This window comes from Cricetulus griseus, chromosome 4 (genome assembly GCF_003668045.3).
Source record: "Cricetulus griseus strain 17A/GY chromosome 4, alternate assembly CriGri-PICRH-1.0, whole genome shotgun sequence".
Lineage (NCBI taxonomy): Eukaryota > Metazoa > Chordata > Mammalia > Rodentia > Cricetidae > Cricetulus > Cricetulus griseus.
Genome location: NC_048597.1, coordinates 182,233,404 through 182,257,552, shown reverse-complemented (window position 1 = coordinate 182,257,552; position 24,149 = coordinate 182,233,404). Strand labels below are relative to the sequence as shown.

General features: G+C 36.9%; 1 protein-coding gene across 1 annotated transcript in view; it reads right to left on the bottom strand.

Moving 5' to 3' along the window:
* Positions 1-24,149, bottom strand: part of Adam10 (ADAM metallopeptidase domain 10) — a 110,846-nt gene that overhangs the window by 76,187 nt on the left and 10,510 nt on the right. The window contains exon 2 of the mRNA XM_027411222.2: positions 9,478-9,628. Within this exon, the coding sequence (XP_027267023.1) occupies positions 9,478-9,628 (151 nt within the window). The remainder of the gene's footprint in view (positions 1-9,477; positions 9,629-24,149) is intronic.

Genomic DNA, 24,149 nt, shown 5'->3' with positions numbered 1-24,149 from the left:
CTTGTTTCTGAGACAGTGATAGAATTTTTCCAGTGTTTAAACATATTCAAATGCTCAGTTATATAAATCAAAGAGTATAAAACCATTTAACAGGTTTGAAGTGACAATCCCTATCTTTGTGGAAAGTAGAACATTACTAATTAAGTACAACCTTAACATGAGAAAGGGAGAGTAGTGATAGTATTTATGTAACTGGAATTGTTATTTTAAAAAATGATCATATCCACTTTACTACATACAAGTCAATTGTACTTAAATCAGAACTATCTAACATAAACATTGTTAGGCATTTATAATTTGAATTTTGGTGTATGCATTAAATTATAATACACATTAAATAAGGCAGAGTGGTATTGCCTTTTTAATATAAGCTATTAGGTCTGCCCTTTCTCCCTTTTTTTTGTTCATTTTTTTTATTAATCCACTTTTTACATTCTAATCCCAGTTCCCCCTCCCTCCTTTCCTCCCATTCTTTATACTCCCCCCTCCTCCCATCTTCTCCATGGAGAGGGTAAGGCCTCCCCTAGGAAATCTACTAAGTCTGTCCCATCATCTAGTTGAGGCAGGACCAAGGCACCTCTTCACCCCCACACCCCTGTGTCTAGGCTGGGCAAGTTATCTCTCCATATAGAATGAGCTCCACTAAGTCAGTTTTTGCATTAGTGTTAGATCTTGGACCCACTGCCAGTGGCCTCATATATTGTCCCAGATACACCATTGTCACCTATTTTAAGGGAGTCTAGTTCCCCATTTGTCAGATCTGCCTTTCTCTCTTCTATTTTTTATTTCATTTCATTTCATTTATTTATTTATTTATTGGTTTTTCAAGACAGGGTTTCTCTGTAGCTTTGGAGACTGTTCTGGCACTCCCTCTGTAGACCAGGCTGGCCTTGAACTCACAGAGATCCACCTGCCTCTGCCTCCTGAGTGCTGGGATTAAATGCGGGTACCATCACCGCCCAGCTTTCTCCCTTCTTAATTCCAGTGAAGATCCTCTCTTTTGTTTAAGGGATGTACTTTTTGGGATTCTCCAAATACTTCCTCAGGGGATCCTCTCCCCAGGTGACATCTTTGATCTTGTTGGTATCTGTGTAAAAGAAGCCAGTGGCCTGATCTGCCTTCCTCCCAAACAAAACCATGGAGATTTGGTCCAGTCTTATGCTTGCCTCTCTTTTCCACAGTGTAGTACTGGGCACACTTTTGAACAAAAATCTTCTTGCCTTTCTCAACATTGTGCAGTTTTAATTCTCTCTCAGCTGGTCAACACCACAAATGCTATGACCCAAAGACAGATGGTCCACTCTCTATACAACAATATTTTTTAAAGTACTTGGGAGGAACTTTAATAAAAGATACATTATGTCTCCACATTGAAAGGTATTTAGAAAAAAAATTGTTGAAAGAAACTTGACTTAAATAAATGGAGGTATCAGGTTCGGAATTTGAAGACTAAATAGTGTTGTTGGACTGAAAATACAGCATGGTAGAATGTGTGCTTAGTTTTAACTGTCCTAAGCACAGTGGGCTTAGGCCGTGAGGTCCTGAGTTGAAGACTTAGCACTCCTTTCAAAAAGCTATCAACTTTCCAAATTATCTAGAGATACAGCAGTCTCCACCAAAATAGAAGTTTTGCTGTAGACACTGACAAGGCAGCTCTAACACTGATGGGAATGCAAAGGACCTAGACCAGCAAAACAATTCCTCTCCAAACAGAGCCACCAACTGGGACCAAGTATTCAAATATTATAAACTTATGAAAAACATTTCTCACTCAAATCACAACGTATTCAAGAGACATGCCTGATGTCTCCAGATGTTCCTTTTCCTCTCTCTCTTTATAAAGATGTTTGAGATAATCTCTCCATCTATGTTTTCTTTCCATTACTATTATGGGAGTGAATATAAGCAATGCACATGAAGTGTATATGCAAAGGTTTTAACAAAGCCATTGTTTTATATGCTAATTTAAAAATAAAAAAGACAAGCTGTCAATATGAACATGAAATATTATGAGTTGATTATTAAGTTTACTTTCACTAGTATACTTTTTTATTACATTTTATATCATTTATTTTTGTGAGTGTATGTGTGTATATATGAGCACACATGTGCAACAGTACATATGTGGGTGTCAGAAGACATTTTTGAGAGTCTGTTCTCTCCTTGCTTTCAATCCCAGGGATTGAATTTAGGCCATTAGGCTTGGCAGCAAGTGTCTTTACTGAGGCATCTCACTAGTCCAATAGCATTTTTTTTTTTTGAAACAGGAAAATCCTTCTTCAAATCACCTTTTAGAAGCTCAATATGCATCACATACACATACATAAATAATAAGCAGAACAGTTTTGCAGAAGCAGAAGACAGAATCAGCTCTGTGCACCCCAGGCATCATCCACAGGAATTCTAGGGCTCTACAGACTGAAAACAAAGACAAAAATTACCACAAATTAAGCAGAAAACCTAAGTTTAATAATTTCATAAATCAAAGAAAAGAGTAACATGAATATCACTCAAATAAAACCAGATTATGAATCTGAACCAGCTATCTTTAGCCAGCCAATGACCTTAGCACCATATCAAGTTATAGTTCCCCTGCTTTGGATACATGGGGGAGCCCTAACTGGCAAAATATAGGCCATCTGGTAAAAGCCAAAACTAAAGGACTGACTAAAAGAGCATAACCAATGGTGGGAAATTTGAAAAGAATAAGTCAATAGTGGGAACCTAAAAGAAGTAAAGCAGTTGTATACTCTATGTCTCAATCTGGGATCCAATATCAACCAAGGCTTCAAGAGAAAGAAAATGAAAGAGTCACTCAGACTGACAGATGAGGTTAAGCTATTTGTGAAACTTTAAAAACAAACAAAAAAAGGTAGGAGTCAAATATGTAGGCATCTGTCTTTTAGTAGGGACAAGCAAAATATGTTTGTATATCACACTGTAAGGAAGTAATTATCCAAACCAAAAGTAACTGGGTTCCTACAATCACCACAGAACTAATAAAAATAGTTCCTCCAAAGGTGGCCCATTAGGCTTGCACAACCAAACTCTTGAGTTCAATCCCCAGAATGCATGTAAAAAGAAAAGGCTGGGACTGATGGTACATACTTGTGATCCCAGCACTAAGAAGCAGAGACAAGAGGATCCCTTGGGCTCCTTGGTCAACCAGCTTAGCCTACTTGGCAAGTTCTAGACCAATGAGTAACATGCCTCAAAAGAGGTAAGTGGAACCTGAGGAACAACATCCAAGGTTGTCTTCTCACTTCCATATTCATGGTCATACACATGGATGTACACCGCACCTATGTGCACACAGACACAAAAGAAGCATAGCCCTTACAAGACTGAAGTAAGAAGATTGCACTTGTTGACAAGCTGCTTACATAGTGAGTTCCAGGCTAGTCTGAGCTACATAAGTGAAACTTAAACAAAACAGCACTCAGGAGGCAAAGGTAGGGGGACTACCATTAATTCAAGGCCAGCTGTGCTACAGACCTTGTTTCAAAAAAAAAAAAAAAAAAAAGGCAAGATAGTTCAACAGGTAAGGGGTCTTAAAACACAAGTCTTACTAAAAAAAAAAAAAAAAAAAAAAAAAAAACTGAGTTTGATCTCCAAAATGCACATATAGGGAGCAGCATTATTGGTGGTGTGGCCTTGCTGGAGGAAGGTATGACAGAATCAAAGCCCAAACTAACCTACAGAAATATTACATCACAGAATACAGAACTGCAGGACCAAAACCTAAACGAGATTAAACTTGCATTTTACAAAGACTACATCAACTAAATTCCTTAGGAGATTATAGCACATTGGTATTCTAGAAGCCTAAAATGCATGGTAGTCAAGCCATGGATACATGATAATTAAGGCAGGAATGTATAATAGTTATAGCAGGATGCAACATGTCAATGGCTAGTATTTAAAAGGAATACAGAAAAACAGTTCCTGGTACATTACACACTATTACATGAAGACAAGAATTGAGAAGCACGTATTATCTGAAATTATTATTAAAAACTCTATGTCTTATAATATGATACATCTGCCCTTTCTGTATATTCTGAATATTTCTGTATTCCCTCCTTCCTTTTTTCTCTCACTACAACCATTATCTATGTAAAAACCTAAGACTCGGGCTCTGTACCTCAAGTTCGCAAGGGGAGACATACACATGTGAACACAATTTTTAAAAGGTAATCAAATAAGGAAAAAGGAATAACTGACATAAATACAGCACTAAGTAAGTAATTCCATTTGTCCAAATGAAGCCATTTCAGAAATCCAGAAAATTTATTATTTCTAAGCAAATTACCTTTTGATGTATTTTATCTTAGTACCTATTTGATATATTCTTTTTAGATACCTTTCTTCAACAACTGTAGTAGTGGCACAAATAAAACTTTCTACAAATTTTTAACTTTATTTCAAGAGAAATAGCTTTTTGTAGAATTTTTAACTTTGAGGTTGGAAGCCAGGCAGGGTAGCTAATGCCTATAATTCTTGAACTCTGGAGGCTAAGGAAGGAGAACTGCCACAAGTGCAAGACCAGCACAATCTATATCAATTCTAGGCCCCTCTGAGATGCAAAGTGAGACCCTGTCTCAAAAAAACAAAGATGTGGGTTGGGTATATACCTCAGTTGGTGGAGTACTTGCCTAGAATGCACAAAGGCCTGGATTCAAGCCAGTGTGGTGGTGTACTCCTATAATTCCAACAATGGAGAGATGCAGGCAAGAGAACTGAAAGTTTGAGGTCATCTTTAGCTACATAGCAAGTTCAGCCAAGACCAGCCTAACATATATGAGACCATGCCTTAAAAGAAAATGGGGGAAAAATACCCTTAGGCTTGAAAACACACACACACACACACACACACACACACACACACACACACACACACACACACAGAGTTTTATTTTGGTTTGGTTTTTTTGAGATAGGTCTCTCTGCACAGCCATGGCTGCCCTGGAAGTCATTATGTAGACTAGACTGGCCTCTGGGATTAAAGGAGTACACCACCATGCCTATGCCTGGCCCAGAAAAAAAACAAAAACAAAAATAAAAATAAAAACCCTTAATATTAAGCAAAGCTGAAAGTTTGTTCATATGCTTAGTTATAAAAGAAATACAAAAAGGACTTTAATACTTAAACACATAGGGAATAGGATATTTTTCAAAATTTAAGTAATAATTGTTTAATCATAATGCTATACAAGCATATTCTTTATGTGTCTGAGCTAACTGTGCTATATTCAACATGTTCCATAATTTACTTAAGTAAACATATCTAGTACTGAGGGACTAGGCCCTATTTTGTGAATAAGATAAACTCCTACTGATACTTGTTTTGTTTTGTATTTTGAGACAGGGTTTCTCTGTATTGCTTTGGAGTCTGTCCTGGAACTCGCTCTGTAGACTAGGCTGGCCTCGAACTCACAGAGATCCACCTGCCTCTGCCTTCCGAGTGCTGGGATTAAAAGTGTGCGCCACCAACACCCAGCTTCTTACTGATATTTTTAAAAGGTTGAAAAAATAGGTAAGTAATCTAGCCACAATGACTAAGACTGGCACATTTTACAGATGTGACTACAGCTAACTGTAACCCAAAGTCTTCAATATCATGTACTCACTGACAAATATACAAGAGATCATTTCTAAAAATTAAACACAAGTTACTTTTTATCCCCAAAATCTGTACATAGATACATATCCAATTTGTTTTTTTTGGTTTTTTGAGACAAGATCTTTTTTAGATAGAATACACTGTTCTAGAACATGAGATCCTCCTGCTTGAACCTATCAAGCACTGGGGATGGAGTACAGTCATGCAATCATCACACCTGATTTTAATATTTCTTACAAGACAGAGAAAATATATCTAGTAAGAAATATATAATTTCTTACACAACTTCATCACTTTGTATTTCCTACTTCAAAGAAAGGAAGAAGTAACATCAAACTATCACCTCAACAGGAAGTTCTCACACTGTAAGTTTCTACAGTGTTGAATCTCTAAAACACCATATTATTTTCCTTCTTCACAATGACTTCTGCACACCTTACTGTTCCTATTAATCTATGTTTATGTTTCTATAATCCAGTGCTTAAATGAGGTTGCCTTTAACCAGCAATCAAATTATTTTTTGGATTACTACATACCTGCATGGTACTCATGCATAACTCTTTCTCACTCACATACACAAAAGAACTAGGTATTTGATTTGTCAAAAATAAAATACGTAATTTATACACTAAAAATCTACCTATACAACAATGTGACATCCAAACCAAAAGCAGCTAACTGAAATCTTTTGCTAATAAGGAATACAACAGTAAGTATATTTGAGAACACAGCAGTAAGTTTATTTTGAGAGGTTACTAAAGTAAAAAAGGCTAATGATAGTATTATTTGATGATGCTAATAAAGAATGGATAATTTTAGTAATATCTAAAACTAAGAGTCATAAAAATTTATTTAGTGTGGTAAACTGCTAGCCCTAAATCTTTTCATGTAAAGAAACATCTTCAAATTAATCTTTTGATTAATCTATTAACATCTTTTCAAATCACTTAGATAATATGTGTAATACACTGAATACTACTAAATAACAAGGTGCTTGGTTGTGAAGAAAAAAACAACACATATATAGAAAATAAGCTGAAAAAACAGGTCAGTAGTTAAGAGCAATGGCTGCTCTTACACAGAACCCAGATCAATTCCTAGTACCCACACAGCAGTTCATAAACACCTGCAACTCTAGTTCCAGGGGATTTAATGCCCAGGTCTGGCCTCCATGGGTACCAGGCACATACATGGTGCACAAACATACAAACAAACCAAATTTTAAAAAAGAAAAACAGGCAAGAAATACAATACACGGAAAGGATGAGAGTACAAATCAAATGTCAATGAAACAGTGAAGAATTTAAAAGTTCAAAAGAATGGGGAAGGACGGGAAGGAGGGCCTGGACCCTCCCCCAAATGATGTGACAGATTTTGATGGACCCACATAGATGGCATCACTATCCCTGGGGAGTGGGTAGGGGGGTTGGGTTGGGGGGTTCGGTGGGAAGCATGGGAGGATGGGAAGGTGAGGGAATGGGGGGATTGATATGTACATAAGAGTGCTTCTAAAAAAATATATATATATATATATACATATATATATATGGAAAAAACAATGGGAAGGATGTCTAAAAGAGGCAGAAATTGAATTACACATTAAAAGATGATCAGAATGTAAAATAAGTGCCACAAAGAACAAGCTGTATATGCACCTCAGGTATTCAGAAGACCATTCTGGCTGAAAAAGACACTTGAGGCTAGTTTAGACTAATAAGCAATGCCTAATTTACAGAAAAAATTCAAAGGCAAATTTTAAAATATGGCTAAAACTTGTTAATGGAAAGCTTTCAAAGCATGTAAGCTGTAAGCCGACAGGAAAAATGAAACATTTAGGGTCTTTTAGAGTGTTTGTCAGCAGCTACAAGTCTCTTGGTCCTATACCCAGGACCACAAAAGAGGATATGGTGGCATTTAGGGAAGAGCTACATTGTAGCCATATACATAATAATATTAATGAGAACAGATTGGAAGGTTAGAAATCTACTAGGAATTAAATACAAGTTTCAGTCAAGGTAACACCAGTACAGTAAGTTCAAAGTACAATTACAGCAAGCCATATAGAGTGCCTGACAAGAGCACAAAGAGGGAAGGGGAGTGAAGTTTTTCATTATCCAGGTCTGGTTAAAATCTATGCTGTGGAAGTTATTTAACTTCCCTGAGCCTATGTTTGCTTATATCTTAGAAACATAGTTACCTTTGCCTGAGTGTGTGTGTTGATTATTTTTAAGTATCAACTTGCCACAACTGAAAACACCTCAGAGGAAAGACTCAATTAAGGAAATGGCTAAATTAAATTGGTCTGTGGGCATGTCTGTAGGGAACTATCTAGATTATTAATTGATAGAAGAGACCCACCCCACTGTGGTGATACCACTCCTAGGTAGGTGTTCCTGAACTATCTAAGAAAGGCAGCTGAGTGTAAGCCAGCCTACAAGCCACCGACCAAGCAGCATCCTCCATGGTTCCAGCCGTACTTCTTAGGATATGAAGTGAGTTCCCTGGCTGGAGGTTAGGGTGGGTAGAATACCAAGCAGGCCTCCCTGCCCTGACTTCCCTCAGTGACAGACTGTGACCTGAAGATGTAAGCTAAAACAACCCTTTCCTCCCTTAAGTTGCTTTTTGTCAGAGTATTTTACCACGGACACACTTGCTCAAGCACGTGTATGCACGCACGCACGCACGCACGCACGCACGCACGCACGCACGCACGCACGCACAGAAGACTAATAATAAAATACATGTGAAGGGTATTTGAATAACTCAGAAGATAAAGGCAATTTCTGTGGAACCCTGACAGCCTGATGCCTGAACGCCACATAAAGGTAGAAGGAAACTATGCTACAAAGTTGTCTTCTAACCACTGCATGTGCACCATGTCATGTATACACCCACATACACACAACAACAACAACAACAATAATAATTTTCAAGAAATTGCCAGTAAAACACTGAGAACAGAACAGTCATTTAATAATTAATTTTCTCTTATTACAGAACTAATAAAATTGAGTTAATAAAAGATTAAGTGACTTATTCAATAGCAAACAATTAGCTACTTTACTGGTACTAGAAAAGATAAATTAAACACAAAGCATACAAAAAGTGGAAAGACAATCACAAGATCTTTTTAAAAAGATACATCATTCTATTATCAAATCAGACTCATTTGATTTGAGGGGAACAGGGAGCCATAAGGGCTAGCTTATGTTTAGATAACATGGTGCTGATATGGATAGGTATGAGTTAGCTAAAGCATAACTGACATCCAGCATCTGAGGGGCTAAGAGTTGGCACAAAATGGCTGGCACCAGATATCCAAGAACCCCAAAAGTAAACACTGATGTCATCTGTTATATAACTATTTCTAGCAGAGTGTCACTTTTGTGTGATATATGGCCTTAAGATCACAGGCAAGAGCCTTCTCTTTTATCAGCCTGCCTGTGTGTGTCTGCCACTTGTCCCTACTTCTATGTGGCCTATGTAGCACGACAGAGTGTATGCCTGTGTGTGCGTCCCCTATGAACCAACGACTGCCTAAGTACTTGCCAGCATCTCAATACCTAGCCAACTGAATGCTAGTGAATAAAGTATGTCTTACCTGTCTATGTCTCCTCACATTTTCTGCAGACTCCTAACTTCCTGTTACCCGCTATCCTTTACAAGCATCTAAGACTGAGCCTCACATTTACAATTCAAAAATACTTAATATATAATAGGGCAATCCATTTTAAAAGACAACATTTTTAAATGTACATACAAAATTCCAGTGGAGGATGAATTTTCAAATGGGAAGCTTTCCATTAGGAAAAAAAAAAGTTCCTTCAGACACTGTCAGCAATAAATTTACTCACCTTCCATGGGCATGGAAATCTAGAAGTAAAAACTGGTCCTCATGTGAGACTGCTCGTTTGGCACGCTGGTGTTTTTGGTGTAATGAATCCACATTATAAGATAATCCTTCATAATGTCTAATATATTTATTTAGAGGATTTCCATACTGACCTATAAAGACAAGCAAACAGGTAACAGACTGAATTAGTATCATCTTGAAGGCCCTTCTAATTCTAACTAATTAGTCCTAAACAATCCATTATTTTCAAATATCTATGAATGAGTAAATAAATTGTCTCACTAGTCCTAACCACTATGATGAATCAATCTCCCACTAACATTTTTCTCATAAACTTTTAAAATTATCATAAGGGTGACATTTGCCAGACCTTGTAGCACATACTTTCAATCCCAGCACTTGGGGGACAGAGATAGATGGATCTTTGTGAGTTTGAGGTCAGTCTGGTGTACAAACTGAGTTCCAAGACAGCCAGGACTATGAAGAGAAAACCCTGTCTCAAAAATAAACAACAAAAAAGCAAAAAACAAAACAAAAAACAACTTATTTTAAGGGTGGCATTAATCACACAAAAAAGCTTTTGACTTTGATGTAGGTTTGTCTTGGATATACTTTACTAGGTTGAACAAATTCACATTATCAAGTTTTTGCTGGTAAAAATTATCACCATAGAAGCCAATTTTGTCACCTGTTCCACTCAGTATCTATTATGATTATGAGAGTAAAAGATGAGTGGGAAAACAATATGTCTTCAATTTTCTAGATAACTAAAAGAAAATCAGTATCATTTCCCCCTTCAAGTTTTGTCAAAATTAACCAATGAAATCATCTTGGCCTAAAACTGTTTTGAGGAAACATTTTAACTACAATTTCATTTTACAGTATATGGTAGTACAGAACTTTAATCCGAGCACTCATGAGGAAGAGACAGGTGGATCTCTATGAGTTAAAAGCCAGCCTGGTCTACAAAACAAGCACCAGGCCAGCCAGAACTACATAGTGAGGCCCTGTCTCAAACAACAACAGCTAGTAGATTTAAAAAAGAAGAGGAGAAGGAAGAAAAAGAAGCAGCAGCTAGTCCTGGGTGAATGTTATAGGCATTAAGTACTATAAATGTCCTCTCAGTACTGCCTCGCAGGTAACTCACAAATTCTGTTATATACCACTTCTATTTTCACTCCTCATTCTTTCTAATTTATTCTTTGATCCGTATGCTATTTTAAATACTATTATTTAGTTTCTATATAGTGAAGATTTTTCAACTATATTTTGATCATTTGATTTGTTGTTTTTGTGGTGCTGGGGATCAAGTTCAGAACTTCATACATACTAGGCAAGCAGTACCTACCAGTCAGTACATCCCAGGACCTATTTTTGTTACTGACTTCTTATACAGCTTAATTCTTATATAGCAAAAGAATATGGGTTGTATGGCATCCTTTCAAATACTGAAATTTCTTTTATAACCCAGAATAAAATTTCTCCTGACAAATGTTACATGTACACTTAAATATAACCTTGCATAATCACATTACAGCAAAACCTCCAAAGAAACAAAATTAAGAGGAAAAATCAACCCAACTAAGATAGAAACAAATGTATAAAAATAATTTGGAATAAATCAGAATCAGTCTTTGATGACATTGAGGGATTCTTGCTACTTCTCTTTAGTATAATACTGTGGTTATATAACAGAAGGTCTTGACTTTTCAAAGACAGGTTTTTTGAAGTATTTTGGGGGTTAAATGGCATGATATCCATAATATACACTAATTCCAAAGAAAGAAAAAAGGAAGGAAGGAAGGAAGGAAGGAAGGAAGGAAGGAAGGAAGGGAAGGAGAAAAAGGATGCAACTTGCAAAGTCAATATCCAGTTCTGGCTAGGACAAAATAAAAACAAAGTAAATTTAACAAACTACCCTAATAATGAGAAGCTGGACAAAGCAACAAATGAGGTGAATTCTATTCCAAACACCAACAACTTCCAAGAGGCAACCTAGACAGCTGAGTTCAGTGAGGTCAAGCATTTAAGACCTGTGGGACAAAGTTGTCAGGAGGAAGACAGCTATAATATCTGGAGTGTTTGACAAGTAATGACCTGAATATGAAGAACAAATTATCCCACCACAGAAAATAAGAACCACCTGAAAGAAGAATAATTCTTTTTTGGTGTTTTGTTTTGTTTTGAGATAGGCTATTTCTCTTTAGCCTTACCTGTCCAGGAACTTATATATAGACTAGGCTAGCCTCGAATTCACAGAGATCTGTCTGCCTCTGTCTCCTGAAGGCTGAGATTAAAGGTATATACTACTATGCACAGACAAAGCATATCTAACACAGGTCTGGTAAGTATTCATTTTTATCACCAAGAGAAGGAAGTCCTAAAAGTATGTGAAGCACGGGGTATAACCATCAGGTTAGTAACTCCTTAGTAGTGGGGTACAAGTAGTCATAGACTAACAGCTGTTCTAGATCTATCTCAACTAAGCTTAAATAAACACAGTCTTCCAAATTTAAATAACAAATTGGATTTAACTGATTCCAAGTAGCTTAACTGCCAGAAAAGTCTGAATGTGTTTAAAGATACAATCAAACACCTCCAAATATAAAAATCAGAATGTTCTTTATCCAACAATTACCATGCATATAATATGCATATGTGAGTGTGTTCTCCCATAACTAAAACAAAAATCAGTTCTTAGTAACAGAATATTAGAGATGATGAAGACTGCAGATGAGCCTGTAAAAGCAGTTATTAAAAATAAGCCCCACTAAGCTTTGCAGTGGTGGCCAACACCTTTGATCCCTATACTGGGCAAACAGTGGCAGTCAAATCTCTGAGAGGCCAACTAGCCTGCAGAGTGAGTTCCAAGATAGCCAGGGTTACAGAGAAAAACCCTGTCTCGAACACCACACACCCCCACAACCCCACACACACTAACACACACTAGTTAAACAGGAAAACAAATATCTGGAGGGGGATAAAAAAAATGTATCTATAACTCTAAGTCAACACTAAGTCAAAAAGAATACATGTAAAAGAAAACTGGATAAAGGCAAATCATAGGCTAATGGTTGAAAACTAGAAGTCAAAATGTTAAAATAAAAAAAATAATAAAAAATAAAAAAACAGAGAAAAAGACATGTGCCACACAGAGATACACAGGTTAGAATGAAGGCACAACTTTGTATACAATCATAAAGGTGTCTATGTTTAAAGTTCTACCAGACTTTCAACCCAAGATCCTATAACCAATTAAATGAAGGGTCTTGGAGGTCAAAACCAAGACTTGTTTGGATATCAAAGCTTCTACCTTAATACCAGAATCGTACTACTAAAAACATTAGAAGAAATTTTTCAGGAAGAAAAACAATAACAGGGGGCTAGGGAGATGGCTCAACCATTAAGAGGGTTTACTGCTCTTTCAGAGGACTTAAGTTCTCAGCACCCACATAGCAGCTAAATCTGTAACTCCAGTTCCAAGGAATTCAATACCATCTTCTGACCTCCAAGGGCACCAGACATGCACATGATACACAGACATACATACAGGCAAAAAAAATAAAAAGTACAGAATAAAAAACAAACACAAATCAGAGATGACTCAAAGTATTCTAATTTGTTCTCTCAGAAATTTAAATAAATATCATCATTCTAATCATCTCCAATAAATTATTAGTCCACCTTTTAATAATCTGTTGTTCCTAAATATCTCCATTTTGAAAAAGACAGAGCAAGAAATAGGCAAAAATAAAAGACTAAGTAACAATCAATTCCATGTATGAAGAGAACACTGGTATGAAAACAACTTCAAGAAAAGGATCAGTTAAGAACATAACCAGGTCATTTTCAACAAAAGAACAACTCAATGATCCTCTGGTCACAACCAAGGACTTCTTAGAACACTGCTAAATCTGGCTCTGCATTCAAGACCAACAGCTAAAAACAAAAATCTGGAAAACCTATTTACCATATGATCAAATAAATACATTAACTTTTTTTTACTGTTTTGTTTTTGTTTGATTTTTGCTGGGGGGGGGGGTGTTTGTTTGTGACAGGGTCTAACTGTGTGGCCCTGCCAGACCTGGAACTCATTTTGTAGATCAGGCTGGCCTTGAACTCAGAGAGGCATGCACCAAACACCTAGCAGCATAAACTCAGTAAGTCAGCACTGAGTCTAGAAATACATTTCTATGGATGCCTTAATCCTACGACAATATTTTTCCATATATAGGATTTTGCACTTCCCTATCACAAGAGACCTCATTATCTAAACTGTTTCAAGGACTAGAGCATGGGTACACCCTGGGAATTGTTAACAGGGCAGATTCTGCAGCACCCCACATCTATGGACACTCCAAATAACCCAGTGTGGTAGATAATTTTGAATGTTGCCTTGAATGGATTGAGAAACATCCAAAAGATCAGTGAAGAACCTATACTGTGTTTGTGGCAATCTCCAGATACTATTAGATCATCAGGACTCAGACATAATCAATGCTCTCAGCCACTGACAGATCTGAAATGTTGAGGAGACTATGGGAAGGAGATGGAGCTATCAAGGTGGGCCCTATTTCAAAGAAGTCAGTCACCAGGGACATGCCTTTAAAACACCTAGTTATCTTGGCCCTACAACCTCCTATTATTAGCTTTCCTTGTTTCCAGGCACCCATGTGGTACAAAGACAAACATGCATGTAAACACTCATATACACAGAAGATAAGCTTTTTTTTCTTTTAATTTAATAAAAAAAAAATAACCTAGAGAGCAGCCAAAGTGCCATTTGTGGGCGTGTCTAAGAGACTGCCATGTGACTCAGGGATGAGAGTGTGGAAGATAAAAAATGACCCAATCAATGTGGGTGAACATCACCAAATCACCAATTGTTCATAATCATTTTCTCCTTTTCTCTCTGTGATAGCCTAACATGAGACTTCTCAGCCTCCATAACCACAAGCCAATTCCTCCAATATAGAACTCTCCCCTAATATATCTAGATCATCCAGATTCTCCATTTATCTGTCTCTTACTGGTTTTATCTGTCTTGAGACCCTTTGGAGAGAACTTGTAAACTCCATGATTATACACGAAAACTTCTGAAAATATTTATTTTCTTTCTTGGCATTGTTTCTGTCTCTCATGTTTAAATCTTTCCCTCATCTACTATAACCTTATCTGTTTTTAACTTAATATACTATACTAATTAAGATTACCCCAAACCATTCACCAAACAAGAAACAAGGGCATTTTTACTTTTCCTTCAACTTTAGTAAGAATACCTTTAGTTCATCACATATTCATAAAATCATGCTAATGCTTTCCTCCCATTTCTATTTTTAAAAAGTCTCGTATTTTAAAATTCACATGAAAATCTGGCTAGAAGACACACACAAAAAAAAAATTTAGAGCTTCACATTTTATATAGGAAAATTAAAATCCCAAAACTACAAAGGGCCATTTTATTTAAGTATTTTAATTGTAGGATTTTTGTTTTGTTTTGTTTTTAATGAATACTGACAGCTTGCTCTGGGGGGTAGGGGGAATAATCCTTATTAGGTAAAGTTTTTTGTTTAATTAAATGCTTAATTGTGACAGGAAAAATGACTTAGTGTGTAAAGCTGCTTGCTACCAAACCTGGTGATCTTAGTTCAATCCCTAGAACCCATGACATAGAAAAAGGAAAACAACTCTCAAATGTTATCCTCTGACCCCTATGCACACCATGGCAGGCTCATGCACCCATCCCACCCCCACCAAAAAAATAAATGTAATTTAAAATAAATTTATAAAGTAGCACTTGATTTAAAAATAGGTAAGTAAAATAAATGCTAAAGCAAGCTTGTTAACTTTATATCATGGTCACAAAACAAACAAAACTTGAGACAACTTGAAGGAGAAAACACTTATTCTAAAACAATTTCAGAAGTTTTGGCCTACAATGGCAGAGACAGTGTGGCAAAACAAAGCAGCTCATATCAACAGCCAGGAAACAGAATGCTATGGGATATTTGTGCACTATGTGAAGATATATTGCTGTGATTGGTTTAATAAAGAGCTGAATGGTCAATATCTAGGCAGCAGGCATTGGCAGGATTTCTGGGGAGAGAAAGGAAGAGGAGGAGGAATCGAGGAGCAGGAGACACTAGGAAACAAGGAGAGGAAACAGGAGGTGCAAGATGGAAGAAACATAACACCATGTGATAGAATGTAGATTAATATAAATGGGTGAATTTAAGTTATAAGAGCTAGTTAGAAGAAGCCTAAGCTATAGGCCAAGCTTTCATAATTAATAAGAAGTCTCTCCATGTTATTATTTGGGAGATGCCTGGCCAGACAAATGACTTGTTACAGCAGAGAGAATATTTCCTTCTTATTTATCTTTTATTTCACCCAGGCCCCAACCCACTGAATAGTAGTACCTCCCATACTCAGAGCAGGGATTACCACCCCATACATCCAGTTAATCCTCTCCAGACTACTAATCTAGGCATCAAGATGATAATTAAGGTTAACCATCACAATAATTGTACTTATAAATTGAATGTTAATGATAATTAAAATTGAGCACTTGCTATTTACCAGGCTATGCACTGCTCTGAACTTTGCTATTTGATCCACCAAATGGATCTATTAATTAAAAAACTATTAGGCACTGTTAAAGAAACTGGTGGTTTAGGAGATATGGAGCAAATAGGAGCAATATGAGGGAGGTAAGTAAGGCATCAATGAGCTCAAGATTACATATAACAGTTTTATTATCTTCATAAAGTCAGGCAACATTCATGATGCTGATGTGACTACAAAAAAAATAAAAAAACATCAGTGACATGGCCTTCAAAACTAACATCTACCTTTAAGATATATTTTAAAACCCAGATATAATAAAATACTAAAGAGGAATGGAATGTGCTTTTTATAGATCAAAAATATGTGTATACCCTTGATTTCCACAGCTAGTAACTGAAATTGGCACGGTTTACTCCACAGGAACCTGGACCAATCTCCAACCTTTGCACTACTTACCTCAGTCAGACACCACAGAATTGCCTGCTTCCACATGCAGAGTGTGAACTGACTCAAATGAGCTTTGATCTTATACTTTAGCAACTGGTCAGGAACTCAAAAGGTAAAGACAGGTTGCCAACAGGTCTCACAGATACATGCTAAATACTCATCTGTCTCTACACAAAGCACAGCCTTTTGCACCCAGCCCTCCTTGGCATATGTCTCTTGATTTCCCCAATGCCAATGTGCCAACTGTCTACTCCAATTCCTTGCCTGATTCCTATCACCTAGTCCTGATTATTATCACCTGCTCTTCTTCCAGTTTGGGTTCTATCAGTCAATAGATTCCCTGGGACTAACAATATTATCCTTCCTATAATATCAATCTAATCAAGAGAAATCATAAATCAGGCAAAGCAATAGCACACTCAAATAGAAATCCAACATTTTGTATTTCTTACAAATCATTTTGTAAATCCCCAGGAAAACTGTTCCCATAAATACTCAAGTATTTTCCAATGTCATTTTATTCAATCTCTAAAATCTTTATACAATATTATCTACTTAGAGTAAAATTCCACACTTTAAAACAGTAACAAAGCCAGGTGTTGGTGGCACACGCCTTTAATCCCAGCACTCGGGAGTCAGAGGCAGTCGGATCTCTGTGAGTTCGAGGCCAGCCTGTTCTACAGAGCAAGTTCCAGGACAACCTCCAAAGCAATACAGAGAAACCCTGTCTCGGAAAAAAAAACAAACAGTAACAAACCCCAGCCAGGCAATGGTGGCGCACACCTTTAAGCCCAGCTCTCAGGAGGCAGAGGCAGGCATATCTGAGTTCCAAGCCAATCTAGTGACAGACAGAATTCCAAGACAGCCTGAGCTACACAGAGAAATCTTGTCTTGGAAAAAAACAAACAAACAAAGCTAGTCACAAACCTCTCCACCTTTATTCTCAGGTAACTCCCAGAAGCAAGAAGCATGCACCATAATTACCATCAAAATACGTGAAAATATTAAAAGTGCTGCCTTTCTAGTGACATCTTTGTTTGTGGTGCTGGGCACTTTTAACATAGGGACCTCATGTGTGCTGGAGCAAGCACTGAGCTGCACCCTCAGCCCTTCTAGTGCCAGAAACTAACCTAAAAGCAATTAGGAGAAAACTTTCCAAAAAATGTACATTAATGTCAAAACTTCATCAAGTAAAGCATATCTGCCCAGTTCAGCACCTAAGTCTCCAGGAATAATTCTAATTACAGGTGCCTATAGCTACCATAATAGTAGCTTTCTTTACATGCCTAGAAAGAATAAAGGAATTTAGAACTCCAAAAGTTGAAAATGTGCCAAACCCAGCAAGGTTCAAAAGTATCTCAACAGTCAAAACCATGACAAATAACTGACCTCCTTTTTGGTTCTATTCCTCCCTCCTACCATCTATTCTTTACACAACAGAGTAATGTTATTCAAGAAAAGTGTAAGCATATTAGCCTTCCAGACTCAAAAGTCTAAACTACAACTTACAAAGCTGAGTGTGATCCTTGTAAGAGGCTACATTCCCCTCCCACCCAATTCCTATCTATTCTCATCTTAATCTCCTCCACATTCCCTTCTTTATACAATATTTCTATCCACCACCTTGAGTTCTGACCTTAAGTGTACATCCCCATCACTCATACTCTAATGTCCTACTTTATGAGTTCTAAAGAACATGTACCACCCACCACCACCATTAGAATTCAGAGTCACAAGTTAAATAAGCACTTTATTCACTCATAGATCCTCAGCACCTGAACAACGATCAGGTATAGGCATGGTGGTGTAGACCTTTAATCCCAGCACTTGGGGGTGGAGAAAGGAGGAACTCTGTGAGTCTGAAGTCAGCCTGGTCTACTGTGAATGTTGGCCATTCAGGGATCTATAATAAGAGTCTCCAAAAAAGGAAAAGTTGATCAATAAACACCAATATAAATAATAAATGAATCTATTCAAATGTTCCATGGAAAGGGAAACTATATTTTAGAGATTAAGTGCTGTGGAATAATCCTCTTGTACACAGTAAAGATTTGTCACTCGAATTGGTTTAACAAAACACTTCCAGGAAGGAAATATAGGCAGGGAAACCAAACTACATATGATGGGAAGACTGGCAGAGTCTGGAATCACCAGTCAGACACAGAGGGAACAGGAGATGAATATGCCATGTTAATAAAGGAACTGCCCCATGGCAGAGTGTAAATAAGGAATATGGATTAACTTAAAATGTAACGGCTAGTTATTAATAAGCCTGAACTGTTGGCCAAGCATTTACAACTAATATAAGCCTCAGAGTGGTTATTTGGGACTAGGCAGTTGAGACAGTTAATTCTACTTACAATTAAGAGCCATAAACTAATCACTGGAAAACATGTGATCCTATGAAATTAAGTATCAGAATTCCTAATAAGTTTTATTCCACTGCCAGGCTTGTTCTTATAAAAGCTTCTATATCTATTTGCAAGATAAGGGAGAGATTATCTTACTGCTGCCATGAATGTGCTTCAGAAAATTTCCATGCAAAATATCCATGCAGCTTTCACAAATGTATGAAGTACTTACTTCAGTATGCCTCAGTTTTCCCATTTGAAAAAAGTGTAAGATACCAGTACCGATACCTAAAAGTGACATTATATGTGTATAAAGTGTTTAGAATGGTGTACAGCACACACTGCCTAAGAATGTAATAAGTTATTGTTAAAAACTACTGCTGGTCATGGTGACAGATACCCATAATCCCAGCATTAAGAAGGCTAAGGAAGGAAGATAAGATAATCCTGTTTCAAAATAACAACGTATTTATTTGTTTAGGCTACTTTTGCAGTGAAATAATAATACATGCTTTAAAATATTTTCAGGGACTGGAGAGATGCTCAACAGTTATAAGAGCACTGGCTGCTTTTTCAGAGGACCCAGGTTAGATTCCAAGCACCTACAAAGCAACTTACAAGTGTCTGTAACTCCAGTTCCAAGAGATCTGACACCTTGTGGTCTCCACAAGCATCAGACATACTAGGAGTGCACAGACATACATGCCAGTAAAACACCTATACTCATAAAATAATCCTTTCAGATGGGAAGACACAGTTGTTTTTAAAAAGCAACTTAGTTCTTACAGAAACAATTCTAACTCACCCTACCTCTTTAATTAAAAGAGCATGTAAAGGTACTTAATGAACAAAATGAATACACTAGCAAAAACAGCAATCTTGTTCTATTTTAAAGCTGAAGCACAGCTCTGTAGTAAAGTGCTTAGCTAGCATACTGAAGTCTTGATCCTGAGCAACACTCAAAATGTTAAGGGGTCAATGAAAGAAAAAGGACAAATGTGAATCTTCAGAGGTTTTTTTCCCCCAATCCACACTTTCAGAATTTGGGGACTTACATAATTTGTAAAATGAAGAAATTATTGACTTCATGGTTCATCTATTCATTCAATACATACATACTGGGTACACTTAATAGTGTATTGCTGGGCTTTACTTTAGGTGCTGAGAATACAAACATTAAAGTTACAATAAATAGCTACTGCTGATCTCGTGGAGCTTTAGTCTCAGATGATGAACAATAAACAAAGCTATAAATGTTATTACTGGAAGAAAGGTATAGGAAAATGGTGGCTAGAGAAGCCCAAGGAAGGAACTGATATTTTTATGAGATAATCTGGATGATTAACATATAAAAAAGACTCAATAGAGAACAAACCACAATAATGTGAATGTCTATACCACTACTGAACTACATACTTTGAAATCATTAAGATTTTATTGCTTTTTTAAGTTTCCAAAATAAAACAGAGCTCAATAATAGAGCCATATATAGAAATATGTTTACATGCAAAGAAACAGAAAGTACAAAAGGCCCTCATACAGGAGCAAATTTGGCTGAACAGAAATGGACAAGAGATGCAAAGGCATTCATACATACTTGACTTTTACTTACAATGGTGAATTAATTGATAGGTTTTTTTTATTCAACTAAGATATTCTTAATTGAAATAAAAATCACACAATAAAGTCTTGACTTTAGCCACTGTGAAGTAAACAGTGTGTTATTGGATGGCTCTGACCATGCTTTGGATGGTACATGACTGCTAAACTTCACAGAGACTGAGTGGGACAGATGCAGAGAGAACAGTGGACACATACGACTGAAACTGAAGAAAGATGACTTTAACCTCAATCAGGAGGGCAGTAATGGTGAACTGGTGACTGAAATCAACTACTCAGGAATACAAGTACAAAACTTGTCTGGGCTACAGAGAAAGTAACTACTAAGTGCCAACAAAGAAATTATGTCTTCCAAAAGCTTTCTTCTATTTTAACACGGGATTTGGAGTTCACAACGAAAATCTTCCCCTGCCTTAAACTCTTTACATACATCGAGCAGATGTGTACAAAATTAACAATCTCCTAAAGACTAGGAGTAAAACCAAAAAGCACAGAGCCAGAGTACCTCTTTTCATTACTGATGAATTACCACACAGGGACCAATGAACAGGGAAGTTAGCAGGAAGGGCTTAGAAGACACCAACGAGAGGCCAGGGGTGTAGCTCAATGACAGAAATCTTGTCTAACATCCACAGAGCCTGGGGGTTAAGACCCAACATTGAAAAAGTAAATAAAAAGAAAAAAGTTGCTAACCCAAACTCCTTTTATCTCCAAACATAGAGAATACAACTAAAGGTGTTCCTATGTAATAATGATGTTTCCTGACAATGACAAAAAATAACACACATTTAACCTAGAGTACAGAGTGAAATGTTCCTTACTTGAGGTTAGCGGAAAATAACAGCTTCCAGTGAAGGAACGTTTGTAGACAACTGAAGTTTTTCCATTTGCCATATATCTTTCCATTTGAACTATTACTAATTTCTCTCCATGTTTTAACATCTTGATCAGGTTCATTCATATCAACATCTTCATGTGGGGGGGCACATGATGTAATGATCTTAGGACTATTTTACTGCAGCACTGTGTCAACATTGAATCACTCTACTCTGCACTTTGGTTGCCAGGAAAGTTATCTTTTTCTTCTGCTACTTTATTTCACCTACACAAAAAAAGCATACCAGCAACAGTTTGCCTTCTTGTCCTTTGTTGTAGACTTCAGAAATCTGACCTTGTACAAAATACACAACAAAATGTACGCAGTGCCTAACACTTTACAGGCCCAGTGGAAATTTTGAATATTCCTGCATTTAACACGAACACACACACACACACACACACACACACACACACACACACACACACAGGATGATGAGATGGCACTTGCCACCACTACTGAAGAACTGAGTTCAACCACTGAGCCTCACAGGTTGCAAGGAGAGAACCATTTACTTTGCAAGTCATCCTCTGTACTCCACACAACTGCCATGGCATGCACACAAATAAAAAATAAACACTCTCTCTCTACACCAATTACAGAAGTATACTGTGTAAAACATGGAAACTGTCTCTCACAGCCAAGGGATTCATTCTCTGCTCAACCTTTTAAAAATGAGTATGCTAGGGCCTGGAGATGTGGTTCAACAGTGGAGCACTTGCCTAGAATATGTGGAGGTCCTGGGTTCAACCAAAGCACTGAAAAACATAGAAATAAGCAAGTAAACCAAGAGTGATTGTGCATACCTATAATCCCAGTTATATTAGCATACAGATGGTAGGTTAATAGCATCACTCTTGAACCAAAAGGCAACATTACTTAACAAACTTTTCTTCCTATCTATAATTTAAAAAAAAAAGTGATTATACAATCTTATACAATAGCTGAGTCTTTAATCCCAGCACTCAGAGGCAGAGGGATCTCTAAGAGTTTGAGGCCAGCTTAGTCTACAGAATGAGTTCCATAACAGCCAAGGCTAAACAGAGAAACCCTGTCTCAAAAAGAGAGAGAGACAGAGAAAATTTACAAAAATGTTATGATAAATCTTCCTACTACATAGAAAACTCAATTACAACACATGAAAAGGTAGATAAAAGGACAAACTAAAACTGGCACATCTCTAATGCCTGAAAAGAATTACCTGAATCAAGTTGTTTCCAACACTTTTCACTTACATTAATTTCAAATTTTGATACTGCATTTATTAAGTTACATTCTCACTACTGTGGCCTGGCAGTCAGCCCACCAAAGAGGGGAAGATGTGGGGCAGGAAGCTCAGTTGGTCACATAATGTCCATAGCCTGGTGCTCAGCCTCTTTTCTGTTGTTTTATTTTGTTTCCTTTACTATCAGCCCAGGACCCCAATCCATAGGATGGCACCACCCACACTCAGGGTGTGCCATCTTCCCCCCTCAGCTAAACCTCTCTGAAAACACCCTCACAGACACCCCCGAGTTGTGTGTCCCAAATGATTCCAAATTCAGTCAAGTTGACAATTAAGGTTAACAATGTGATTTCAAGAACATTTTCCAACATAAAAGCAGGTTTTCTTTCTTTTCAAACCATCAACTGTACCTCAAGGAACATCCTTGACCTTTACGCTGATATATATTCACTCTGATCCTGAAATACTACACAGCACTCACAAAACTGCTCTCTTGTATAACAAAAGTAGCGTTCTAGGAACTACATTCTATATTTCAACAATATAACAAAGCATTTTAATGTACTTGGACAAACCATCTCTACACTATGACTTCAAATTGAAAGTGGTATCTATTTCTTCACTAGAATCAACTATCTACACCTCACAGTTATAAGTGAAAGTTCAAGATAATAGGGTACATCTATATTAAAAAACATAATTCAACACTTATTTTTAAATAAGCTAAACTCTATATATAAAATAATAAAGCCAGCTGGATCAGAAGTGAAACTAAGTAACACTTTCACAAATGACAAATTAGATCAATCACACAAGGCACAGAACCTGAATGATTATTCCTACCATCCACTTAAGAAATAAAGTTTTAAAGTTCTAAAATGGAACTACATATATCATTTAGATTTTTATGCTTATATCTGAAATTTTTCACATACTTTTAAATAAATATCACCAGTACAGATGGTAATCTACATAAAGACTGTAGTTTTCAACCTACATACATTATTCTCCCACACAGACACAAGAAGTTCCAGCCACCATTTCTATTGTTGCTATGCATCTCTCTTGGATTTCACTCTAAACCCAAACCCATTGCCTCATCTTCCACCCATGTCACACCTGGCTGGTAATTACTATTCTATAGTTTACTCTATACATGAAGGATAAAAACTCTTGGATTAAAGAGATACTACTGTATGGGAAAAATCAGATTTATAGGTCACCAGGGAAATTAAACACTTTGACCAAAATAAAGTTAAAATTTGTAAGTACAATTAACTAATTTCCAAACCAATTTGTAAGTACAAATGACTATATACCTCCAAGGCTGGCAGCCAAATGGTTCCAGATTAAAACACCTAATTCTTATTACTGTCCATTGGAATTCTGATAAAATACTGTGTTACTTGAAGGGGGTACTCTCTAATGTACTACAAGAACATTCAATTTAACAAAACTCATCATGACATTTAGCGTCACATAATGAAGCTATTTCTATAACACTGTGGACAAACAGCAATTTAAAGGCTGTTTCACTAGACTACAACTTTGCTTCATGAAAATGGCTATGTAACATGCACTTAGAA